Raw genomic sequence first — 21,874 nt, 5'->3', positions numbered from 1 at the left:
TTCCAGGGCAGGCTCCAAAGCTACAAGGAGAAATCCTGTCTTGGAACCCTCTCCCCCCACAAAAAGAATTTGTAAGTCACTGAGCTTGGCCTTGAATTCACCGTGTAGTCCAGGCAGGCCTTGACCTCACTGTGTGCCTGCCCCAGCTGGGCTGGTAGCTGGGATTACAGGTTTGTGAACCAGGCCCAGCTTCAGCATGGCCTCTGTGTTTTCTCAGCACTGAAATGCTACTTAACTAAAGTCCCCATAAGAAGGAAGACTGGGAAGGACGCCGATGTGCTCATGTGGCCTCTTTATTTGAAAAGTTGAGCATGCTCTGGCACGTGGTAGACCTGGGCCTTTGGAGTCTGGCTTTCACGTCGTGCAGTAACACCAGTGTTTGGGGGTACAGGGTGTATGTAGTTTAAAGCAAATGTGGGCCCCGAGGCATTAAATAGTTTAAGCTCAGTTTCCGGTTCTCTCTCTCAACCTGTCTACATTCATGCTTTCTGCTGAGACCACAAAAGCCAAACCATGAGTAGGCAACCTTCTAGTGTATGGCAACCAAGGAACGCAAGGATGAGTGGGAAAGAGAAAGCACGCTGGGACTTTCAGATCTGTCATATCTGAAGCCGCTGAATGGCAGGCTCAGTTGGTGTGTGACTTCTTGGCTGACGTTGGCACTGTGTGCTTGCTCTCGCCTGTGGTCGGACACCAGACGCCTGGCTTTAGAAAAGCCCCCTTTCTTTCTTCAGCTGGAGCTGTTTCCAGCCAGGCAGAGCAGTGAACTGCCCTCTTGTCATGCCGAACACAGACACAAAGTCTTGCTCCGAGAGGTAATTCTGCGAGAAAACAAAACTTTTAGTGAGAGGGAAGGCAGGGCGGGCATCAGTGCCAGCAGGTGAGGGGTTGGGCTGGCGAGGCAGCTGTGCAGGGTGCTTGCCTAGCATGCGGGTATCAGTGCCAGCAGGCGAGGGAGGTGGCTGGTGAGGCAGCTGCGCAGCTGGGTGCCTAGCATGCAAGTGGTCCCGCCTGGCTTTGAGCCCTTGCACCACAGACCCTAAAAAAGTGGCAGGCCCTGGAAGGGCAGCATCAGATGGATGTCCAGGAAGAGTGTAACAGGCCAAAGTTCTTCATTGGCCATGGAGTCCCACTGGGCCAGTGGGAGAAGCTGATTGGATTTACAACGCGGTCCTGGTTCCTTGCCCCATAGGCAGTGAATGGTTTTTTTTATGTTCTGGATGGTTTATAAACATTTGATTTTGAAAGGATGGAGAATCGAATGGAGTGTTCTTTGCTTCGTGCCCTTAGCTACCATTCTTATTGAACACGTATTTGGTGCCAGAGAGTGGATGGACCTAGGACTACTGTCTGAGGAACCTGAGAATGTACTGTACCCCTAAACCCCAGAATTCTTAAAATGCAAGGCTGAGTAGCTCATACCAATCCAGTACCCATGCTGAGGTCATTAAGCTACAACCTTTATTTACTATTGTTTTCCGAAAGAGCGTCTCCATAGCCCAGGCTGTCATGGAACTCACTGCAAGGCCATGCCGGCTTGGACCTATAGTGACTCCCCTGCCTTAGTCACCCTAGTGCCAGGTTTACTGTCATGGGTCCCCAAGCCCAACTGACCTGGGGCCTCTGTATCTAAGAACAGTGTAGTCTAGATGCTGAAGACTCGGTCATAACATCTTAAGATGTTACAAAACATCCAGATTCCTTTAATCAACTCTTTCAAGGGGAAAAACCCCATTCAATCATCTGTCCATTCAGCCTGAATATACTCATTTAACTAAAACCTAAGACTTGACAGTCCAAGGGGCGTGTGCACTGCAGGAAGGGGGAGGTCAGGGAAGGCCAACCAGAGCTGAACTCTAAACGGCAAGGGGCTGGCTCTGAGGTATTTTAGGGACAGAGAACTCTCCCAGGGCACCAGCAAGTGTACTGACGCCATGGCTGGGGTGAACATGTTCAAGGGATAGAAAAGCAGGGCTAGGAGGGTATTGAGACCCCAAGAACAGGACCAGATTGGAGGGCTTTGGGGTCATTTCAGTGGGAAGTCATTGGAAGCGGTTTAAAGTTTTTTTATTACATTTGTGAGGGGCATGCATTTAGAGATCAGGAGACAACTTGTGGGACAATCATCTCACACTATGTGGGTCCCGGGTGCCGAACTTAGGTCATTAAGTTGGGCGGGAGATGCCTTTACCCTCTGAGCAGTCTCGCCAGCCCGTGAGCTGTTTCAAATAGAGCCGCATCAGCTGCTTTTGAACGATCCCTGACTGTTAATTATGATTATGCCAGGGAAGAATTTGGGGCATGGTGAGCAAACAGGTTAGTTCGCAGTGTGCGTGGTGGCTGGACTGGACTAGCAGCAGAGAGGCTGCCGGATGGATTCCTTTGGGAGTAGGAAGGAAGTCAAGGAGGAGCCTCTAATTGACTCAGTAGCGCAGATGCCCCAAGAGTGCCTGCCGTGTGTCCAAGCTCCTAAGCCACTTCTCGAGCTTGGTGCTTTAACCTGTGGGGAGCTCCACCCCCCACATTCAGCCCACACTGCATACCTCCTTTTTGGCAGGGTTCACGTCCTCAGGCAGCCCCTGGTTCTGACTTTTCCGTAGGACTTCTATAGGGTGATACTTTGGCTCACTCTCATTAGAATTCAGGGAGAGGGTTGCGTTCTTCATATCCTACGTAAGGGAAAAGTACAGACATGGGCAGAGACTGGTGTCTTACGGGGTGGAAGGTTTACATTTTGGCTTCTGCTGCTTTACTCTTCGTGATCATCTTCCAGAACGGTGGTCCCCAAACCTGGGCGCATGTCAGAATGACCTTGGAAAGGTGATTCAGCAGGCCTAATGTGAGTGCTTAGAGCCAGGACGGCGTACACACCGCACTTAGGTCTTTACTGTATTTATTTATGTAGTGCTGAGATTTGAACCCAGAGCTCGTGGGCTAGGCAGGTGCTCTGCCACTGACTCCTGCCTCCAGCCGCAGTCTTCCCTGAACACTCTGATCACATCCCTTTTCTTGGCATTTTTATTTAGGTCCCATGTTTCCAGTGGCTAAATGCCTTGAGACTGAAGGCACGCTTCCGTCCAGTTTAAACACACTAACCGCCTCCCATTCGCTTTGGGATCTGACTTCGTAGAACACGGTGCTGGAACACCCTGTGCCATGCATCCTGACCTGACGCTCCAGGGCTGCTGGCTGTAAGCTCCACTCCTTCAGCTGCTGAAATAGGGGTCAGCAGCCTGAACTGCTGCGGATTTCATTGTTGGAAACTAGTAAAGTATCGTTTGGGTTAGAAGCTTGTCCCTGAGAAATACTGCCAATAACCTTAATCTCTCCTGAGAGGCAGAGAACCTTAATAATAAGGTAGGTTTTATTCTTATTCTTCCTTTCTTATTTAGTTTGGTTTTTGACGCAGGGTCTTATGTATCCCAGGCTAGCCCTCCACTCAATATGTCACCAAAGATGACCTTAAACTCGAGTGGATTCTGTACGTTATGTCTGTGGGGGCGTCTATGTGCACACAAGTACAGATGCTCCTGGAGCCAGAGGAATATATACTTCTGGAGCTGTAGTTACCGTCTCTTGTGAGCCACCCAACACAGGTGCCAGCAATCTGGAGGAACAGCGCATGCTCTCTCTGCTGAGCCAGCTCTCCACTCCTATCCCCTCGGCCCCCAACTAAGCCAGCTCTCTACCCCTGCCCCTCCCTGTGTTCTGTAAGGCAGGAAATTAGGAGCTTGGCTCTGAGACCTGCTTTTTCTCCCCCTTCTTCACCCCCCACTATCTTTGAGACCAAGGTCTTACTGTGTAGACTAGGTTGGCCTAGACCTCAGGATTCTCCCATGTTTGCTTTTTAAGTGCTGCGACCTGCTTTTCTGCTGATTTAAAATACCTCTGAGGATAGGTGTAATTCAACAGTAGAGTCTAGTCTGCACCTCAAACAAAACAACAACCCCTTTGCATCCAAGTAGACAACTGGGGGAGTCCTTAACGGCACCGAGGGTTTGCCCGTGTGGCATCTGTGGCATATGTTGTCGCTCCGTGATTCTGGAGAGCCTTGTCCAAGGGAAATGGCACCCCCTTCCCTCCCCTCGGCCGTGATTCGCACGAGAGCAGTGGCAGCCTTGTCTGAGGGTAGACCCCACTTACGGCGGTGATGCGCACGATAGCAGCGGCGTCTCCCAGCTCTTTCTTTAACTGCTCGTATGATTTTCCGGCCTGCGAAGAGACAGAGGAAACAGGATGAGGTATTTGCTGATAACAGGGACGAAGTATCTGAGGCCCGGTGTGTATTTTCAGGAAAACGTGATAGAATCTGAAAGCATTTTGGTGTGCTTGAGGTCCATGTAGGGTCCAAAGGGCCTTACGCATGATCAAAATTCTTTGGTGGCAAGAAGCAGGTGGCCGACTCTCAGAGCTCGGCTTTCTCTTACTAGCCCACTGTGACTTTGTATTGGCTGTGAGGGTCGTGAACATGGTGGAGGGAGTCAGGTACTCTCAGTCCCTCATTGCCTCCTCCCATGCAGCTGGGAACTATTTGACTAGACTCCCTGCCCTGGGAATGAAGCCCAAGAGAAGCAAAGCAAGGCAAGGAATTCAGTGGGAAGTGAGAGTGAGGGCCTGGTTTTACTTGGCTCTTGAGTCAGCACCCAACCCCCTCCCCCGGGTTCTGAGCTCCCTGGCAGTCAGAACGGCACCCCCCCCCCAATTTCTTACACTCCACATGTGAGGGTCCCATGCCAGGAACCAGCCGGTGAAGGTAGGAGGTTCAAAGCCCTGCTTGATGATCAGGATCGGTGTGTCGGGGTCTCGGCCGCTGGGGTGAGTTACCAGGTACTCTTGGGCAGTCGAGAGGGCCCCTTCCTTCTCTGTGGCATTGGCCTCCGCTCCTATCCACAGGAACACCTGTAGCACCAGTTTTATCTTGTCAGTGTGGTCACGCAAGACTAAGTGTTGCTGTCCACACCGCCCCATCCCCCAGCCAGCCAGAGCCACAGAAAGTGTCTCAGCCTCATGTGTGCTCTGATGAGGAAGGTTCTAGAAGCAGCTTGATTTTGTGATTTTTTTTTTTTAAATCACCATGTGTCTCTTCACTCCCAAACCTAAGCTTCCTGAATTAACAGCCTACAAACCACTCATGCTTTCTCTGTGTACCTCAAACCTCAGCAGAGCCAAATGTCGCCCTTCTTGTCTAAGTGCCTATTGAAATGTCCATTCTTGGTCTGCCTGAGCCATCCAGACAGTCACCCTAGGCCAGAACGTCGGGACAGTCAGGTCCATAGTCCATATCCAGTGAGTCACTGGACTTGCCAGCTTGACCACCCCTCTCTTCCCGTCACTGCCTTCGTGCAGCCAACAACAGCTCTTTCTGGGCCCCCATCCTGCTCTCCAGTGATAGATGGGTCAGGTCCACAGTCCACAGCTACTTCTCAGTAGGGTGCATCTTAGCTCTGTCTTTCTGTTTGTTTGGTTGGTTTTTTTTTTTAAATATTTATTTATTTATTTATTATGTATACAATATTCTGTCTGTGTGTCTGCCTGCTGGCCAGAAGAGGGCACCAGACCCCATTTCAGATGGTTGTGAGCCACCATGTGGTTGCTGGGAATTGAACTCAGGACCTTCAGAGAAGCAGGCAATGCTCTTAACCACTGAGCCATCTCTCCAGCCCCTGTTTGGTTGGTTTTGAGACAGTATCTCACTCGACAGCCCAGGCTGGCCTCAAGCTTACTCTTGCCCTCTGTAGCCAAGGCTAACCTTGAACTCACAGAAATTCTCCTGCCTCGGCCTCCCAAGTGCCGGGATTGCAAGTGTGACCCACCACGCCAGGCTTATTTTATTCTCTGGTAGGATTTCATGTCTTGCTGTCCAGGTACCCGTTCCTTTGCCCCGAGCCCATCTCATCCTTTGCTATTCGTTCGGGAGCCGTCTCCTTCAGGAGAGTCCTTTCAGAGCCCTGAACCGTACTGAATGTCTTCTATACCTCACAAAGCACGGATGATTCTTTGCCTGCCCCTCCCCACTAGCCTATAAACACCGTCGGGTGGGCTCTTCACCCGGCGACATTGCTTAGCACAGCCATTAGCATGGAGGAAGCTCGCTAAGCTGATGTGAAGGCAACGACACACTCAGGGAGATATCTCATTCCTACTTCCTAGAAGGCTTTGGGATCTGGTGTCATCAATCCTCAAGTAAGGGTGGGACATATGCTATGCTTCGCTTTCCAAAGTAAGGTGAGAAAGTTCCCAGGGTGCTGAGAGGAATTTGTTTTGTTTAAATTTTCTATTGTATCTGTTTATTTAATACATGTGTGTGCCACAGTGTAGGTGTGGAGGTCAGAGGGCAACTGTATAAAGGAGGAGTCAGAGTTCTCGCCTTCCACTGTGTGGGTCTTGGGGATTGAACTCGGGTCATCAGCTTTGGTGGCAAGCACCTTACTCACTGGGCTGTCTTGCTGGTCCACTTTCTAGGTTTTTTGAGACAAGGACCCTGGCTGGCCTTAAACTTTGATCCTCCTGCCTCTACCTGCTAGCTGCTTGGATTCCAGGCATGTGCCAGTGCGGTTTGAAAGAAAATGGGTCTAAAAGTGAGTGGCACTCTCAGGAAGTGTGGCCTTGTTGGAGGAAGTGTGTCACTGGGGAGGCTGGCTATGAGGTCTCTTATATGCTCAAGCCATGCCCGACGTGACAGTCTACTTCCTGTTGTCTGTGAGTCAAGATGTAAGAACTCTCAGTTCCTTCTCTTAGAGCCATGTCTGCCTGCATGCTGCCTTGCTTCCTGCCATGATGACAATGGATTAAACTTTTGAGCCACCCTCATTAAATCTTTTCATTTATAAGAGTTGCTGTGGTCATGGCATCTCGTTACAGCAATAGAAACCCTAACTAATATAGTTGGTGAGTTTCATTGTTGTTGTTGTTGTTTTGAGACAGGGTTTCTATATGTAGCTGTCCTGAAACTCACTCCATAGACCAGGCTGGCCTCAAACTCAGAGATCCGCCTGACCTTGCCTCCTGAGGGCTGGGATTAAAGGCATGCGCCGCCACGCCCATCCTTAGCTGGAGAGTTTTAAACATCATTCTGTTCTGACTGTGGCATAAAGCAGTCTCTCTAGTAACCACTGAAGATGTCTTACTTAGTTGGTCCAGCACTAGCTTTCATCCGGGGTGGGGACGCCACACATAAACTGGCCCAAACTATGATCTTTGCTAGTTGTCCTGAACTCTGGGGCTGTGTCTTACCTGGTCCCAGGTGTCCAGGAGCATCACATCACCTGGGTTTAGGTCATCCTGGGTGAAGTCTGTGACCTCAGTAACAAGGAACCGGCCAGTCTTATTGGAACATTCGAAGAGCCGGACCTGGACGTCCGGGATTTCTTGCTGCAGCCTGCAGGACAGTCATGCGGAAGGGCAGAGCTGCACAGGAATCCTGTTCATTGTGTGGGTGCCTGTGTGTGTGTGCACGTGTGTGCACGTGCATGCATGTACACATGAGGACAGAGGTGACTTTGGGTGTTTTACTCCATAGTGCTCCACCCTCGTTTTTGAGACAGGGTCTCTCACAGAGCCTGGAGTGTGTCAATTTGGCCAGACTAGCTGGCCATCAGTCTAAGGGATCCTCTTGTCTCCACCCCCACTCCCGCGGCAGGATTGCAGTCCTGCGTTGCTGTAGCTATTTTTTGTCTGTCTGTCTTGTAATGTACATTCTGAGGGATGGAACTCAGGTCCGACGCTTGCACAAGGACTTTGCTGTGTCCCCAGCCCAGAAATCATATTTAACACTGTGAAGGATCTTAGGATCTGTACAGGCCACAAGCCTAGAGGACAGAGGAGCCAGGATACAGGGCGGATGTGTTCACGTACCTTTTGTCATTAGCATAGGGTGCTTTTCCTCCCAGAAGGCCCCAGAACTCAGGTGGCTCCTGGCCCTCAGCCACAGTGTCCGCGTTGCCATCACAGAGAAGCTCGACCAGCTCCTTAGCCATTGCGCGCTCGTCCCCACTGGACCCCTGAGTGGGTGAGGGAGGCTCTTTGATAGGGGACTCAAGACTTCTGAAACTGGATGGGGTAAGCTCTGAGCGGCACCGCCTAAGGATGGGAGGGGAGGAAGGCAGGACGTGCAGGCAAAGGGTAGGACTGTTCTGGAGCCCGCAGTGGTCACAGACAGAAGTCACCGCTGGTTTAGGTTCACCTAGAATCCCAGCGCACGAGCTCCCTGGTTGTAAATATGGGGGCACTAGGGCCGTGCACATGCATAGCAAATGCCTTGCCGCTGGAGCGAGCACTAGAACCCCCCAGGCCTAACGTGCACTTTTCATTCTTTCTCTCGGTGGAAGGGTTTTCAAGACAGGATTTCTCTGTATAACAGCCCTGGCTATCCTGGAACTCACTCTGTAGACCAGGCCGGCCTCGAACTCACAGAGATTCACCTGCCTCTGCCTCCCGAGCGCTGGGATTAAAGGCGTGCGCCACCACCTGGTCTCTGTGCCATAATGTTTTTTTAAAATTACAGTAAAATTGACTGTGTTGGGCTCCACAAGGCTTAAAAAGAGAACTCGGTTGCCACAGTGCCGATACGGTGACATTTCCCACCCCTTTGGAGGGGAGCCCTGAGTTGTGAACTCGCGACAACTGCCAAACTAGGCTGTTCTCTGTTAGAACGATCTCGCCGTTTCCACTTCAGTGGAAGAAGTGACATTCAGCCTCAGCGTTTGGATACTTTGAGTCAGCACGAATTGAAGACTCCTCCACGTTGAGTGCCTGAGTGACTTTCATTTTGACTGCCGAGAGCTCCATTGTATGAACACTTGTGTCTATCTGTTCTCCAGATTTCTGCTGATTTGAGAGGATTGTGAATAACGTGCTCTACACAAGTGTGTACGACTCTTTGTGTAAGGGGTTGTTGTTTGCTGGGTATTTTTTTTTAAGATTTATTTTATGTGTATGAGTGTTTTGTCCGTGTGTGTATGCACCAAATGTGCACAGTGCCTGTGGAGGTCAGCGAGAGCACTGGGTCTCCTGGAACAAGGGTTACAGATGGCTGTGAGCCACATGTGGGAACTGAATCCAGGTCCTGTGCAAGAGGCACCTCTGCTGAGCCGTTTCTCCAACCCCTAAAGAGTGTATGTCTCTGTGTTTGTGTGTGTGTGTACATATGTGTACATATGTGTGTGTATATGTATGTATGTGCATGCCTATGTGTGTGTGCCGGTTACTCTCAGCCTTTCGTGGTGCTGGGGATCAGAACCCGGGTTCTTGTGCTGTAACAGCAAAGCCCCGTACCAGGTGCACCATCTCCCCAGCCCCTGAAGACGGTGGTTTAGTCTATTGCTGTAAATATGCAGGGGTCGTGTTGCTGGATTGTGTGGTAAATGTGAGTATAATTTTATTAGAAACTGTCAAGCTCTTTTCTAAAATATGCCCCATTTTGCAGCCCTACAAACAGTGCAGGAAGTTTCTGCGTCTGTATATTTTATATTATTTATGTTTTTATCATCTGATAGAAGTGTAGTGACACCTTACTATGGTATTCCCCAGCAGTGCTATCTGGCGTTTTTCTTAGATAGTTCCCCATTTTTTGCTTGTCTCTTTTCTCTTTTTTTGGCACGGGGTCTTGCTGTGCTTGCTCTCCTTGAGCTTGGGATGTTTCCACACCAACCTCCCAAGTAGCGAGAAATACAGGTTCGTGCCACCATATTCATTTCCTCTCATCTTAAAATTTAGTTAATTGACTAACTAAATTCTTGTATGTGTTTTTTATGATGGAGGCACGCATGCTGGAGTACATGTATGGAGGTCAGAGGGCCACTTTTGGGAGTTAGATCCCTCTTTCCACCGTGGGATGCAGGGATCAAAGTCATGTTGTTGACAATCTTTGCCCCTTGAGCCAAGCCACTGGCACTCTCTTCACCCTACCCCAGAAACTCTTTTGGTTTTTTTTTTTCCTTTTGGTTTTTTGAGATAGGTTCTGACTATGCCCAGACAGTCTGGCCTCGGACTTACGATCCTCCTGCCTCAGCTTCCCAAGTGCTGGTTAAGCCACACTGGACCCTGAATTCTCTTTTAAAACTCTGTGCAGCCTGGAGTGATGGCATCCTCTGTGCTTTGTCCTTGTCAGCCTGTCCTGCCACAGAGGACGAGCGCTGACCCAGGGTCCATGCATGGGAACACACGCCATGTCTCTGGGGGCCTGATTGCAGAATGTGGAGGCTTCCTCTGAAGACTCGGGGTGGGCAGGCCCTCCGCTTGAGGCGCCAGCCTACTCTTTAGTACCTTTCACCGTGCTGGCGGGGCTGAGGGTGGAGCCAGGGCAAGCGTGGCAAGCTCCGAGGGGCTAGGACCCACCAGCCATCTTACCTTGCCATACCACAGGTAGTGTTCTGTCTGAGTTCGCAGCAGGAAGACATCGTTAGAGTTGAGCGAGGAGGCGAAGGCCGAGACTTCCACTGCTTTGGTGTTGGATTTGTCATTTCCTTGGATCTGGAAGAGTCTTACTGGAGGGTCAGGTTCTGCATTTCCCTTCCTGGAAGTCCCGCCCTAGAGAGAAGAAAAGGGGAGGCCAGATCTATGGAGCACCACGTGACGTGGCTGTCGTGGACCGAGATGTACTGGATTTCATCTTTTACCCCTCAGGGTCTCCTAGGCTACCTGGAAAGGGTCCAAGTGGGACTGTCACCTTAAGCCAGTGTCTGCCACCGCTCACCGACCTCAGTATAATTCTGTGAAGCAGATGTTACTCCACCGTGCACACGAGGGAGCAGATTGGGAAACTTGGTTTCTACATGGCAAGAGACTCAATGTGACAACTGCCATGTCACTGCATTGCCTGCCCATGCTCTGCCAGGGCTCCACAGAAGTGGGCCTTAGACATCTGGGCAGTGAGGGAGGAGGGCCAGAACAGTGTTGGAAGGGTGCAGGGTGAGTATCTGAGGCGGCTACGCCTATACGGGTAACGGCTTGGATTGCAAAAGACCGTGAGCACCAACTGGACAGGGGCTTGGACTCGGAGCCTACGCATTAGAGATTCCCTTGACTGTCATTGTCATTGTCCCCTGTGTCAACCCCCTGACTCACACCCCCGTTCACCCAACCCTGGCCTGTCCTGCTCTATCCTGACTCCTCAGCCCTGAGCATCCCTGTACAGGTGGTTTTGTCTGCAGGTCCTCACCTCATAGATAACCAGCTTTCCTTTAAAGATGGCCATGAAGTGGCGTGGCTCCTTCCCCATGCTCACCCGAACCTGCACTGGGGCTCCATCAAACTGCTGATCCACCTCCACGGCCTGGTAGGCCGAGGCTGCCAGCTCATCCTGTGAGGCGTGGCGGCCCTGCAGTGGTGAGAGAGGAGTGATGGACCTCGGCCCCGCGGCCAGGGGCATCTGGATCCAACACTGAGAGCCGGCTGGCCTACCTGCCAGATGTACAAGATGTAATGGGGCTTCCCATTTACTTCGTAAGTGTAGAACACCAGATAGCAGTCTCCCCCGTAGAAGAAGCCATACCACTGATGTTCTACAGGAACCAGCTCTAGGTTTTCAATTCTCCAGACCTGGGCACAAGAGGAGACACTAGGTTACCCAGAGAGGGGCATCCTGTTCAGAGGATTCCACCTAAAGGGAACTGGGCAATGTTTCACAGAACCCAAGAGCAGATGGTGCTAACATCCACCCCAAGTACCCCCTCCGTCTCTGTGTCTTTTCTGCCTGGAAGGCCAATCACATTATGTGAATTGAATTCTGAGGGTGGGGGTCACAGGTCACACTGGTCCAGTACAACCTAGGTCTTCGTAGACTGAGTGATGGCTTAGATGTGTCTTCTAGGTGACGGCCATTGTGGGGATGGGTCTCTCACTTTCCTGAATGTTGTGGGGAACCAGCCAACTCCAAGCCTCTTGACAGTACAGAAATGTGGAGTGGCTGCAGAACAGGCTGCCCTCCTCTGCAGCAGGGCCCTCGCCAGGCGCACCTCGACTTTGCCATTGCCATCATCCACCATTCTCTCCTGGGCAGCCACTTCTGGCTTGGTGTGCAGGAGACTCACGTCGAACTTCTCCTGGAAAACTTTAGCTGCAGAGAAAGGGGTGGAGAAAGCCCAGGGAGCAAGACACACTCATGCCCCATCCTAGGGTTCCAAATACAAGAACACCCATGAAGGGAAATCTCACCAATTTTGCCAAGGCTAAATATTTTGCCCAAGCCCGTAGTCTGGTCCTTCACGGTCCATTTCTGGAACAACTGTTTGAACATGGCTGACTCAGCGCCATCATTGATGGTCTCCACGTTGGTACTGCTGGGATAACCCTTCACCTTGATGAAATCCTACGGGACCCCCATATAAAAGCACGTCAGCCAGGGCATATGCCGCGTGTTTGCTCATCTGGTACTTCATTCATCTGAAGTCAGGCAGTAGGACCCTCCCTTCCCTGCCCTTAGGAATCATAGCCAACTTCTACTTCACTTTTGTCTATGGTCCCGTGTAACCTGCCAGCAAAAGATACAAACAGCTTGGGTCCCCTCATTAGACTGCCATGATTATGACCATTATGGGTTGATTTTGCAAGACCTACTATGTAACGCTACTGACTTTATATCATAGTTATTTGTTCATCTATTGCTTTTTCTTAAAAAAATTTTTTGAGACAGGCATTTATTGCTTTTAAGGAGTCACACCTGGGTCATGTGCTAGGTCTGAAAAGTTTAGTAGATGCCCCTTGAAGACTGGTCCCTTAATGTGGACATGTGACACCCCCTTCACTAACAGCAGCACCTTCCAGAAGCAGCTTCCGTGTTCCAGAATGGTTCTGAGTGTTTACGACTTTTTGTTTGTTTGTTTGTTTTGTTTTGTTTTTCGAGACAGGGTTCTCTGTGAAGCCCTTGGCTATCCTGGAACTCACTCTGTAGATCAGGCTGGCCTCGGACTTACAGAGATCCACCTGCCTCTGCCTTCTGAGTGCTGGAATTAAAGGCGTGCGTCACTACCTCCCGGCATGGTTCTGGGAGACGGGGTACCCCTGTTAGATATCGGGAACTGAAGCTCAGAGGTCTTGCTCAGAACTCAGCTGGAAAAGGTAAACCCTGCCTTTGTATCCCACTCGCTCTGTTTGCTGTGAAGTTCTTGTCACTTGTTCTGTGCTCGGGGCCTGGTGTGTCTGGGCGCATGTCTCTGGTGACCCTGGCATAGTGCTTGGGTGGCATCACACATTTACAGCTCCTACCAGGGCTTTGGACATGGCCGCCTGTTTCTCAACCTTTGTGGCTCCTTTGCCTTTCCACACGTAGATCTTGGTTCCGCTTTGGTCCAGGATGTAGCAGTCCTGAGTCATCCAGGAATATATATGGTTACTGATACATGAGCCAGAAGGAGGACTCTGCCCGGGGTCTGCCTTTGAAGTCACTCCGGCTTTCCCAAGCAAAGCCCCCTCCAGGTCTACTTACATCGTGGTTCAGTAGGTCCTGGACCAGAGGCTGTGTTGCCACCTCTGTGATTGCCAGCTGCCCAGCTGCATCCGAGACACTGGTGAAGGAGGGAGATTAACCTGTACCTTTTCTCTGCAGAGCATCCGATAGATAGCTAAAGGCATGCTGGAGTGCAGCATTGCTGGGTACAGAGTCTGGCTCTTAGAGACAGACACAGCTTGAGAACAGAGAGGACAAACTCTGTTCTCTGGAGGCGATTGTGTGTCCCTTCCAAACTCTATCCCGTCCGCATCCGCTGGCCTGGATATACCAGAGTACAGGAAGTCTCACCCAGAGGTCAGGAGACTCTAACAAGAACAGAGGATAGCCACCTCCTCGAGAGGGGCTGTCTCTGAGCTGCTTGTGGGAGATACATTTAAGAAGGCTGGCCCAAGCGCAAAAGTAGATGCCTCCGCCCAAGCTGAGTGCCTGGTCTTTTAGGGGCCGTCTCCCCACCCCCAGCCTCCAGCCCACAGCCAGGATTGAGTGCTCACTGATACAACATGATGTTTGCTTTCTGCTGCTGATCCACGATCTCGTCAGGAACTGCAGGCTTGATAATGGAGCGCCGGCCAAGGGTGTCCTGGAGGACCGTCATCAGCTCCCGGCTGGCTGCCTCTTTGTCTCCCTCAACCACTCCGATTTCAGCACGACCCCCTCGCTCCCTGTCCCGAATGTCCTTTGCCAGAAGCATGGCCTGCCAGAGAAGCCCACAGAAGACTCAACTCACCCAGTACCCCTTCCTTCCAGGTGGGTTTCAGTGGGACTGCCACCAGGATTGCAGACAAATTACCCTGATGCTGAGGAGCCCCAGGGTGGACCTGCCCTCGGTCTGTCTGTAAGCCAGGGTCTGCTCTAAGGCAGGAGTCCACCTGGAACCTCGGAAGGTCAGCCAGCATAGAAGGCAGAGGGCAAAGGCACCCAAGGAGCCCAGCTCTAGGCCTGGAGGAGATGGGAGAGAAGTGAGACCTTGAGTCGCTCCCCACTGTTGCTCTCCGGGCCGTTCCACTGGATAATGACCATTCCAAGGTCCAGCAAGAAGACGTCACCTCGGTTAAAACTGTCCCAGCTCATTTCCACCTGTGTGGGGAAGGTCAGTGCTGTTTAGAGGGCTGGTCCTAGGCGTCAGGGGCAGGACAGTCACAGGGTGGGACTCACCTCAGTGGCCCTGATGTTCCTTTTCCCCTTCACGTGTAGCAGCCGCTTCACGTCGTACGTGTTGGTCTCCACGTGTTTCATCCCAGAGGCCACGCCCCCCTTTTTATAACTGAGGGGACAGCAATCCAGTTACCATTGGGCACCAGATCCTTGCTAGGTTCTAGGAGACTGTTGTGAATTAAATGCAGTAATGACACGCAGTTGTGAGTTTCTACCCACATGGATTATTTTGCAAATGTGCCTAGTAAATGCAGACCCACACCTGCTCTCCCGAGGGTCTCTTCGGTGTCTCTCAGGGCTGTCTTTCTGAAGGGACATTTGAGCCGAGGTATTATAATGCCAAGTCCCAAGAACCAGAATGGCAGTGCTCTGGGCAGAGGGAACCTCGCAAGTTTGGATTATAGACGTGTGCCACACCCATGTTAAGTCTATGTATCCCCACACCCACGTGCAACCTCCCAGACCTCTCCCTGACACTTCTCATATTCTGGCAGCTTAATGTCCCTTCTTCACTTAGTGAAATGTGTCCTATTGCCTGTGTGCACGATATTTTTTAATAGAAAAAGAAGTAGGCATTCTGTGGTACATCTCAGCCTGTGTCTTTGTGTGTGTGTGCTAGGTGCGTATTTAATCTGCTGTGCCAATGCACACATCTCCCTGTGATGCACACCTACATTGACCACAGCCTCCTCCCACCACAGCTCTGGAACAGCTGGGAGGTGGTGGCACAGGCCTTTAATCCCAGCACCTGGGAGGAATCTATGTGTTCAAGGCCAGTCTGGTCTATGAAGGGAGTTCCGGGACAGCAAGAACTGTTACACAGAGAGACTCTGTCTCGGAAAACAAACAAACAAAACAAACAAACAAAAAACAAGCCAAAAAACCAAAACAAACAAACAAAAAAAACATACACGCACACTCAGGTCCTAGGTGTGTGAGGGGTTTAGAGTTCTGAGAAATGGAATTTGCCTTAGCAGCCCTAGTTATGCTCCAGCATGCAATGCGGGTCCTCAGCCCACCCAACACTTGGCCCCGCCCCACCCTGATGGGCACGGATGACTGCTGTTTTGCTCTTTGCTTTGGTCTCTCAGGTCTCTTCAAGGCCTACCTACTGACCCTTTAGTTTCCACTCTCGGAAACAGCTGTGCCCGTCTCTCCGCGCATAGCTACTCACATGATACCCTGCTTGAAGTAGCCCCGGAAGGTGTCCGACTCGTGGTACTGGACCTCGCGGTGCTGCACGGGGCCGCCTCCCAGGTAGTCGTCCAGCTGTGTGGTGTAGATGGCTGCACAGCTCTGCTCATCCTGGGAGGAGTCCTTCCCGATCCAAAAGTGAATGTCCTGGGAGAGGAGGCTGCCAACTCTCCGGGTCTAGGAGGTAGCCAGAGAGGCGGGTGAGGCCCACACTCCGGTCCGCCGTTCTGCCGACTTCCCGACACGCAGCCCTCTGCTATCCGTAAGTGGGCACTAGAACTGGTCCGACCCATCTACAGGCCTGCTTGCCCACATTTGCGGAAGTTGGCAGCTTGTTCCCAAGTTATACTTGTTCCCAGTTGTACTGCAGGCTTAGTCTTTAGGTCCCCTGCACTCAACAACCGTACAGCTGCCAGCACTGTCCATGCGAGGTGTTATTTCCTCCACCAAAATGAACACTTTTTAAAAAGTTATTGTGTAGCCCAAGCTAGCTCAAACTCTCTGAAGCTGGCCCTAAACTCACAATCTTTCAGTTTTACACCCCCCACACAAGTGTTAGGATTGTAGGAGGGGGCCACCATGCTCCAGTGTTTTGGTTTTTGGAGACAGAATATCTCAGGCTAGTCAAGAACTCACTAGGTAGCCCAGGCTAACCTTGAAGTTGGGAATCCTCCTGCCTTAGCTTCCCAAGTGCTATGCTCATAGGCCTATACCACTTGTCCTGCTTAGTCCTTCTGGACTGGTGATTGATGTGGGAGGGCCCCGCCCACTACAGGTGGAGGGCCCCACCCAATATAGGTGGTGCCAACCCCAGGCAGGTGGCCCTGGGATATATAAAAATAAAAGCCACGCTCTATGTGAAACAAAACCCTTTCCTCCCCAAGCTGCTTTTGGTCAGGACATTTACCACAGCAATAGAAATTCTCTTACCTAGCTCACAATGAGAACTTTGTGGCCACAGATGGGTTGTGTATTTGTGTAGCCTTAATCAGAACACTTCAGTGTGTGGCTGACCGTGGAAGGGGGAGGCACTGTGTGTGTGTGTGTGTGTGTCGGGGGGCAGGGGCTTGTGCCTACCCTCTAACGCACAACCACAACCCCAGGCTTGATGGTGGCCATTCTCAATCAGCTTGAGGCTCTGCGTGCCAGAGAGGATCTCTTGAGGGAGATTCTAGACAGACACAGGCGCCTGCTTTCCTCACAGTTGGATTTCTACGGCCTGGGAACTGCCTGCTGAGGAAGGAATGTTGCATGTGGAAGGCGTTGCTCACCGAAAGGATGACGTAGCAGTCTCCCTCGTAGAAGTTGCCATGAGCACTCTGAGGCACCAGCACCAGCTCCATTTTCTAGAAGGATTAGAAGAGTATTGCAGCCGTACTACCTCCAGCCCTCCCTGCAGCCTCCCTCTCTGTTGCTGGGCACAGCCTTGCGGGGCAGGTGGCCAGCACAGCACAGGCCTGCTGCTCTGACTAGGAGCTTGCCCCAATCACTCTGGCTCCGAATCTGCTGTGGTGTCCTCCCCGTGTCCTTCCCGTGTCCTGCTTGTTCACCCCTAGTCCTCTGGAAAGGCCTGTGAGCCCCCCCCCCCCCACTCAGGTAAGCCCATGGAAGGGGAAGTAAAAGCCCCTCCTCTGGGCAATCCTGACAGTGTGGCCACCCTCAGCTCCCCCACTGACTTAGAGCCACCAGGCTGCTCAAAGGAAGTCTGGGAAGCTCGGCAAAAGCAGAGGCTAACAGCAGGGAGAGAGCGAGCAGCTTGTGGTACTGAGGCTGAGTCTTGCACTCAGAGCCCGAGTTGGGGCCCTCCCTGGTTTGCTCATCCTAGGAGGGCCATATATACAGCCTCACATGAAAACAATACTTCCCAAGTAAGGCAAGCCTGTAGCCTATTTGTGTAAGTTCTATGTAAAATCTGGATGTTAAGTGTGAAAAGATTAGATATATAACTTTTTATGAGTCCATTTTAGTGCATACCCCCCCCCCTTTTTACATTTATCGGGCGTGCCCAAGAGCCACACTGTACATGTGGAGGTCGGGACACTTGAGGAAGTTGGTTCTCTTCCTCCACTACGTGAGCCCCAGGGCTTACACTCAGGTCCAGGCTTGGCTGCACACTACCGATATCCACTGAGCCACCTGGCGAGCCCTTCCTATTCATTTTGAAGTAAATGGGGAGCCTTAAACACTGGAAGTAGGCTGGGCTTCCCACAAGCCTCTTGGAGGCTGGCCAGAAAGCAGTGACTCCCTTTGGAATTGAGTAGGGACGTGTTTACTTATGGTGTTCAAGCTGCAGCAACTGACTAGGCAGACGTGGGTGTGTCCTGTATCCAGTAGGTGACCCAGACCAGAGCTCAGAGCCACCCAGAGGAGACCAAACCCATAGGGTAAAGGGATGAGCAATGGCCAACTGTGTAGCGTGTCTCCCCCACCCCCTAAACTGGTAGGGACCAGTGTTCCTACGATGATTATGTTCTGTTTCTCTGATCAGCCGCCAAGAATCTCTGGGGAAGGTAAACATCTTTCGGAGGTGTTTACTGGAAGTGCCGACTCACCAAGCAGATGGCTGGATGAAGGACAAGCTTGGTTCTGTTTGGGGACCTGCACTAAGCACAAGGCTGGGAAAACCTGCTCTTGATGCTGGCCCTCAGTGGCCACAGGCTCGAATCCCAGTCGTCAGGGTGGGTGTGATTCCCATTCGGCTCACCTCAATTCTCCAGGTGATGATCCCAGGGTCATTGCCCACAGCCCTGAAAGCACTGCTCAGGGACATAGTGTATCTTCCTGGAACTGAAATATCACAAAGCCGGAGGTGACACCCCTCACAGTGGACAGGGAACCGCCACTTCTCCCAAGACTTCCATCACATCAACCATCGAGCTGCATGCCCTTTTGGTCCGTGTCCACCCCCCCCCACCCAATACCATCTCACCGCGGTAGACGGTAGTTCAAGATCAGTGATGATCCGGCTGGACCAGCCCTGCCCCCAAAGATTTGTTTCCACCTGCTGCTCTGGCTGATAGCGATCTGTGTGTTGGTGGGTGTGTGCATGGGCTGTGGGTGCCCCTGGAAGGCAGAGGTGTTAGAGTCCCTGAAGCTGGAGCTACAGGTGGTTGTGAGCCACCTAAGCAGGTGCTGGGAATCAAAGTCAGGTTCTCTGGAAGAGCAGCATCTCTCTAACAGCACCGTCAGCTGTCTGTTGGGGCAAGGGGTGATGTCAAACCTGCCTTCATTCATTTTGCACACCTTGTGTCATGCCTAGGCGGCGGCGCGGTCACCTCCTAGCACAAATGAGGTCTAAAGAGGTAGCAACTAACTTGTCTATGGGCACACACTAGAATGAGATCTGTTTCGTTCATAGAGTCTCTCCACATAGCCCAGGTGGTTGCAGACTCTGTCTGTCTTGGTCTCCTGACTTGCTTCAGTTATGGACTTCTACCACTGGACCCAGCTCCATACCTTTTATTTTCATATCTTCAAATATGATTGTGAAAGCCTCTTTTAGACATTTCTTCATGCCGTCTACCCTTCCCCCAAACTAAGTTCAGCGGCTCATAGAGAGGAGATCCAGGGAGAAACTGTTTCTGAACTAAGCCACAGCCTCGTAGTCCATGAACTCCTCTTCCCAGGTTCCTGGTGAGATCTTGTAACCCCACCTGCTCTTGGTTTTTAATTTTGTAAACTGTCTACAACAGTTATATCCCTTTATTATGACTAATGTATTAGCTGGTCTTGCAGAAAAATAGGGAAAGTAGGATAAGAGCCTGGGACAAAGGACTCAGGGTGCCAATGGGGGAAGGTGGGCGTGGCCTCCTTGCCCCTACCCCAGCTTCTCTCCAACCTGTGCTCTGTGAACCTAGAGGTGCCTAGCACCTACAGGACTGAGGAAGGCTGGGAGGAAGTGCTCTGGAGACCTTGGGGACCCTTTCTATGGTCAGATGTGGCTTGGTTATTAACACACAGAGTTACCCTGGACCTGTGTACGTGCGGCCCTCAAGTTCTGCTCTCAGGGAGACTGGGCTGACAGTTTGCCAAATGACTGCTAGGTTGCTTTCTCCTGAAACTCAAAGTAGGGATGGGGTGGGTGGATTTACAAGAGATTAAAAAGCAAAATTAACTGCCAGGGGCGGGATTGTGTGGATGTTTGCTATCTGGTGGTATACTGGGCTGGTCAAGTGTAGCATGTCTGGGATGGGGTGTAGTTCAAATGGTAGGACCATTTGTCATCCCTAGTGTCACCCCACCCCTTAAAGAAAAGTGACCATTCTTTTCGTGATCCTTGATGGATAAAACCAGGTTTGGGGAGGATTGTGCCATTACCACCAAAGAACCAGCTCCCTTTGTGTGCAGCTGGCAGCAGACTAAGGCAGAGCCATGATGCAGAACTGCCAGTGTTTGAGGATTTAATTTGATAAATTGTGGTGCCCCACCCTGCACGGCTCAGAATCACCAGGAAATACTCAGGTTTTCTTCAGGCCCTAGATTTTTAAGTCTAATGCTTGACCCACTCAGCAAAGGGAACCAGAGCCAATATATTCCCAATTAACCCAGTAAAGCCTAACTAACTGGCATTAGCACAGTGAGTCTCAGAAACCCCAATACAGCCCCATGTCCCCCACCAACTTCAAAATCCAGGAGCTGATTAGGGACACAAGATCCCAGTACTGCCACACCCAGAAGGCCAATCAAATCCACCCTCCACAGCAAGTCCCCCAAAGCTGGATCCCTTTCTTCCAAGTCATCAGACCTTTAGGATCCTCAGGGGGCTGTGAAGATCAGGGGCACAGGGTGTGGTTTGGGGATTCCAAATTAAAAGCTAGTAGCTTGTAACCTACCGGGGTTTAAACTTCTCTTGCTCCACAGAGGAACAGATGGGGGGGGGGGAGTTTTTTCTCTCCTTCCCCTCTCACTCCACCTCCCCTGCCTTGAGAATGTGCTCAACTTACTCAGTGGGCTCTACAGGTACTTCCTCTAGTAAGTTTACAAAGCTGGCCACAAACTCCTGGCCCGATCTTTTCAACAACTTCATTTCAGAAGACAAAAGCAAAGGTCCACCAATCCTCCACTTTCTGCCCTATCTACTCAGCATCTGACTGAAGTACAGAAAGTATGAAGACAACAGACTTACCTCGCCCTCTCCGTCCTGTTTGCTGGCAAAGCAGCAGGTGAAGTACTGATGAGCTACCCTCCCAAAGCAGGAGGCTTCAGGTCCTGCTGCCTCGGTCCTCAGTTCAGCAATGGCTGCACAGACGCCGGGGTATATTTGCTTGTGTTTGCATCATAACCACATTTTCCTAGCTCTGGCCAATCACAGCCAACCTAGCCCTGGGCTTGACTTATTCAAACCAGAGGGGAAGCTTTATCTCTCTGCTCCTATTCAAAACAGAGAAAAGAAGAGCAGACCTTCAAGCTCCACGCCCTGCTCTATTGATTTTTTTAAAGTGCACAGCCCATCAATAATTCAGTGAAAGGGAGGATATGAAATCTGCCATATTGTAGATATGAATGCATTATGCTGATGACAGAAGACTGGCTAGAGTTGGCCACTGTGTGCCTGGACATTCAGGATGGCGGGCTGCCCTGTCAGAAGTTGTTCTGGATGTTTTTCAGGGATTCTTCAGCGTCACACTGCATGCTTGGACTTCCAGGGTGGCGGGGCTCTCCGAGACGGCTCTGGTCATGTTTCAGGGATTCTGCAGTATCAGGAAGGCTTTATTTCTTGGTTTCTTTACTTGCCATCCTACTATGCTCCAGGAAACCATGATGGGCTCTGAATCTCAGGGCTCCTGGCTCGGCACCATCAAGAATGAACACAGAAGCATCAAGCATTAAATCCCCTAGGGCTTCAGTTTATACCCCACAGTCAATAGGACACCAAGCAAATGCTTGTTAAGCACCCGGAGATGAAGGAGTTGGCCCCAAATCGGGCTGGAGAAGAGCTAATGTAGTCTAACCCCTGTAACCTTGATCAGAAACCCAGTGCGTGTTCTGCTGGGGGCTACAGCTTCATGACCAAAGAGGTCACATGGGAAGGACAGTACCCACAGAGTGAGGTCATATGGGAAGACAGTACCCAGAGTG

General features: G+C 51.3%; 1 protein-coding gene across 2 annotated transcripts; it reads right to left on the bottom strand.

Moving 5' to 3' along the window:
• Nucleotides 1-277: 277 nt before the first annotated feature.
• Avil (advillin) lies at nucleotides 278-21,838 on the bottom strand. 2 transcript variants are annotated; one of them, XM_087902070.1, is made up of 20 exons: nucleotides 20,922-21,838; nucleotides 18,501-18,583; nucleotides 17,068-17,142; nucleotides 15,777-15,973; nucleotides 14,603-14,711; nucleotides 14,414-14,524; nucleotides 13,939-14,141; nucleotides 13,424-13,502; nucleotides 13,204-13,302; nucleotides 12,154-12,307; nucleotides 11,955-12,055; nucleotides 11,401-11,538; nucleotides 11,159-11,317; nucleotides 10,348-10,527; nucleotides 7,855-8,000; nucleotides 7,234-7,378; nucleotides 4,711-4,899; nucleotides 4,144-4,212; nucleotides 2,544-2,669; nucleotides 278-821 (listed from the first exon to the last, which is right to left on the bottom strand). In XM_087902070.1, the coding sequence occupies exons 2-20, from the start codon at nucleotides 18,564-18,566 to the stop codon at nucleotides 708-710; spliced, it is 2,460 nt and encodes an 819-aa protein (XP_087758196.1). In that variant the 5' UTR covers nucleotides 18,567-18,583; nucleotides 20,922-21,838; the 3' UTR covers nucleotides 278-707. The 2 variants fall into 2 exon arrangements, with proteins under 2 accessions (XP_087758196.1, XP_087758197.1); XM_087902071.1 differs by lacking the exon at nucleotides 18,501-18,583.
• Nucleotides 21,839-21,874: the final 36 nt, after the last annotated feature.

Source organism: Myodes glareolus, chromosome 26 (assembly GCF_982192425.1).
Source record: "Myodes glareolus chromosome 26, mMyoGla1.1, whole genome shotgun sequence".
NCBI lineage: Eukaryota > Metazoa > Chordata > Mammalia > Rodentia > Cricetidae > Myodes > Myodes glareolus.
This window is presented reverse-complemented; position numbering and strand designations above follow the sequence as displayed.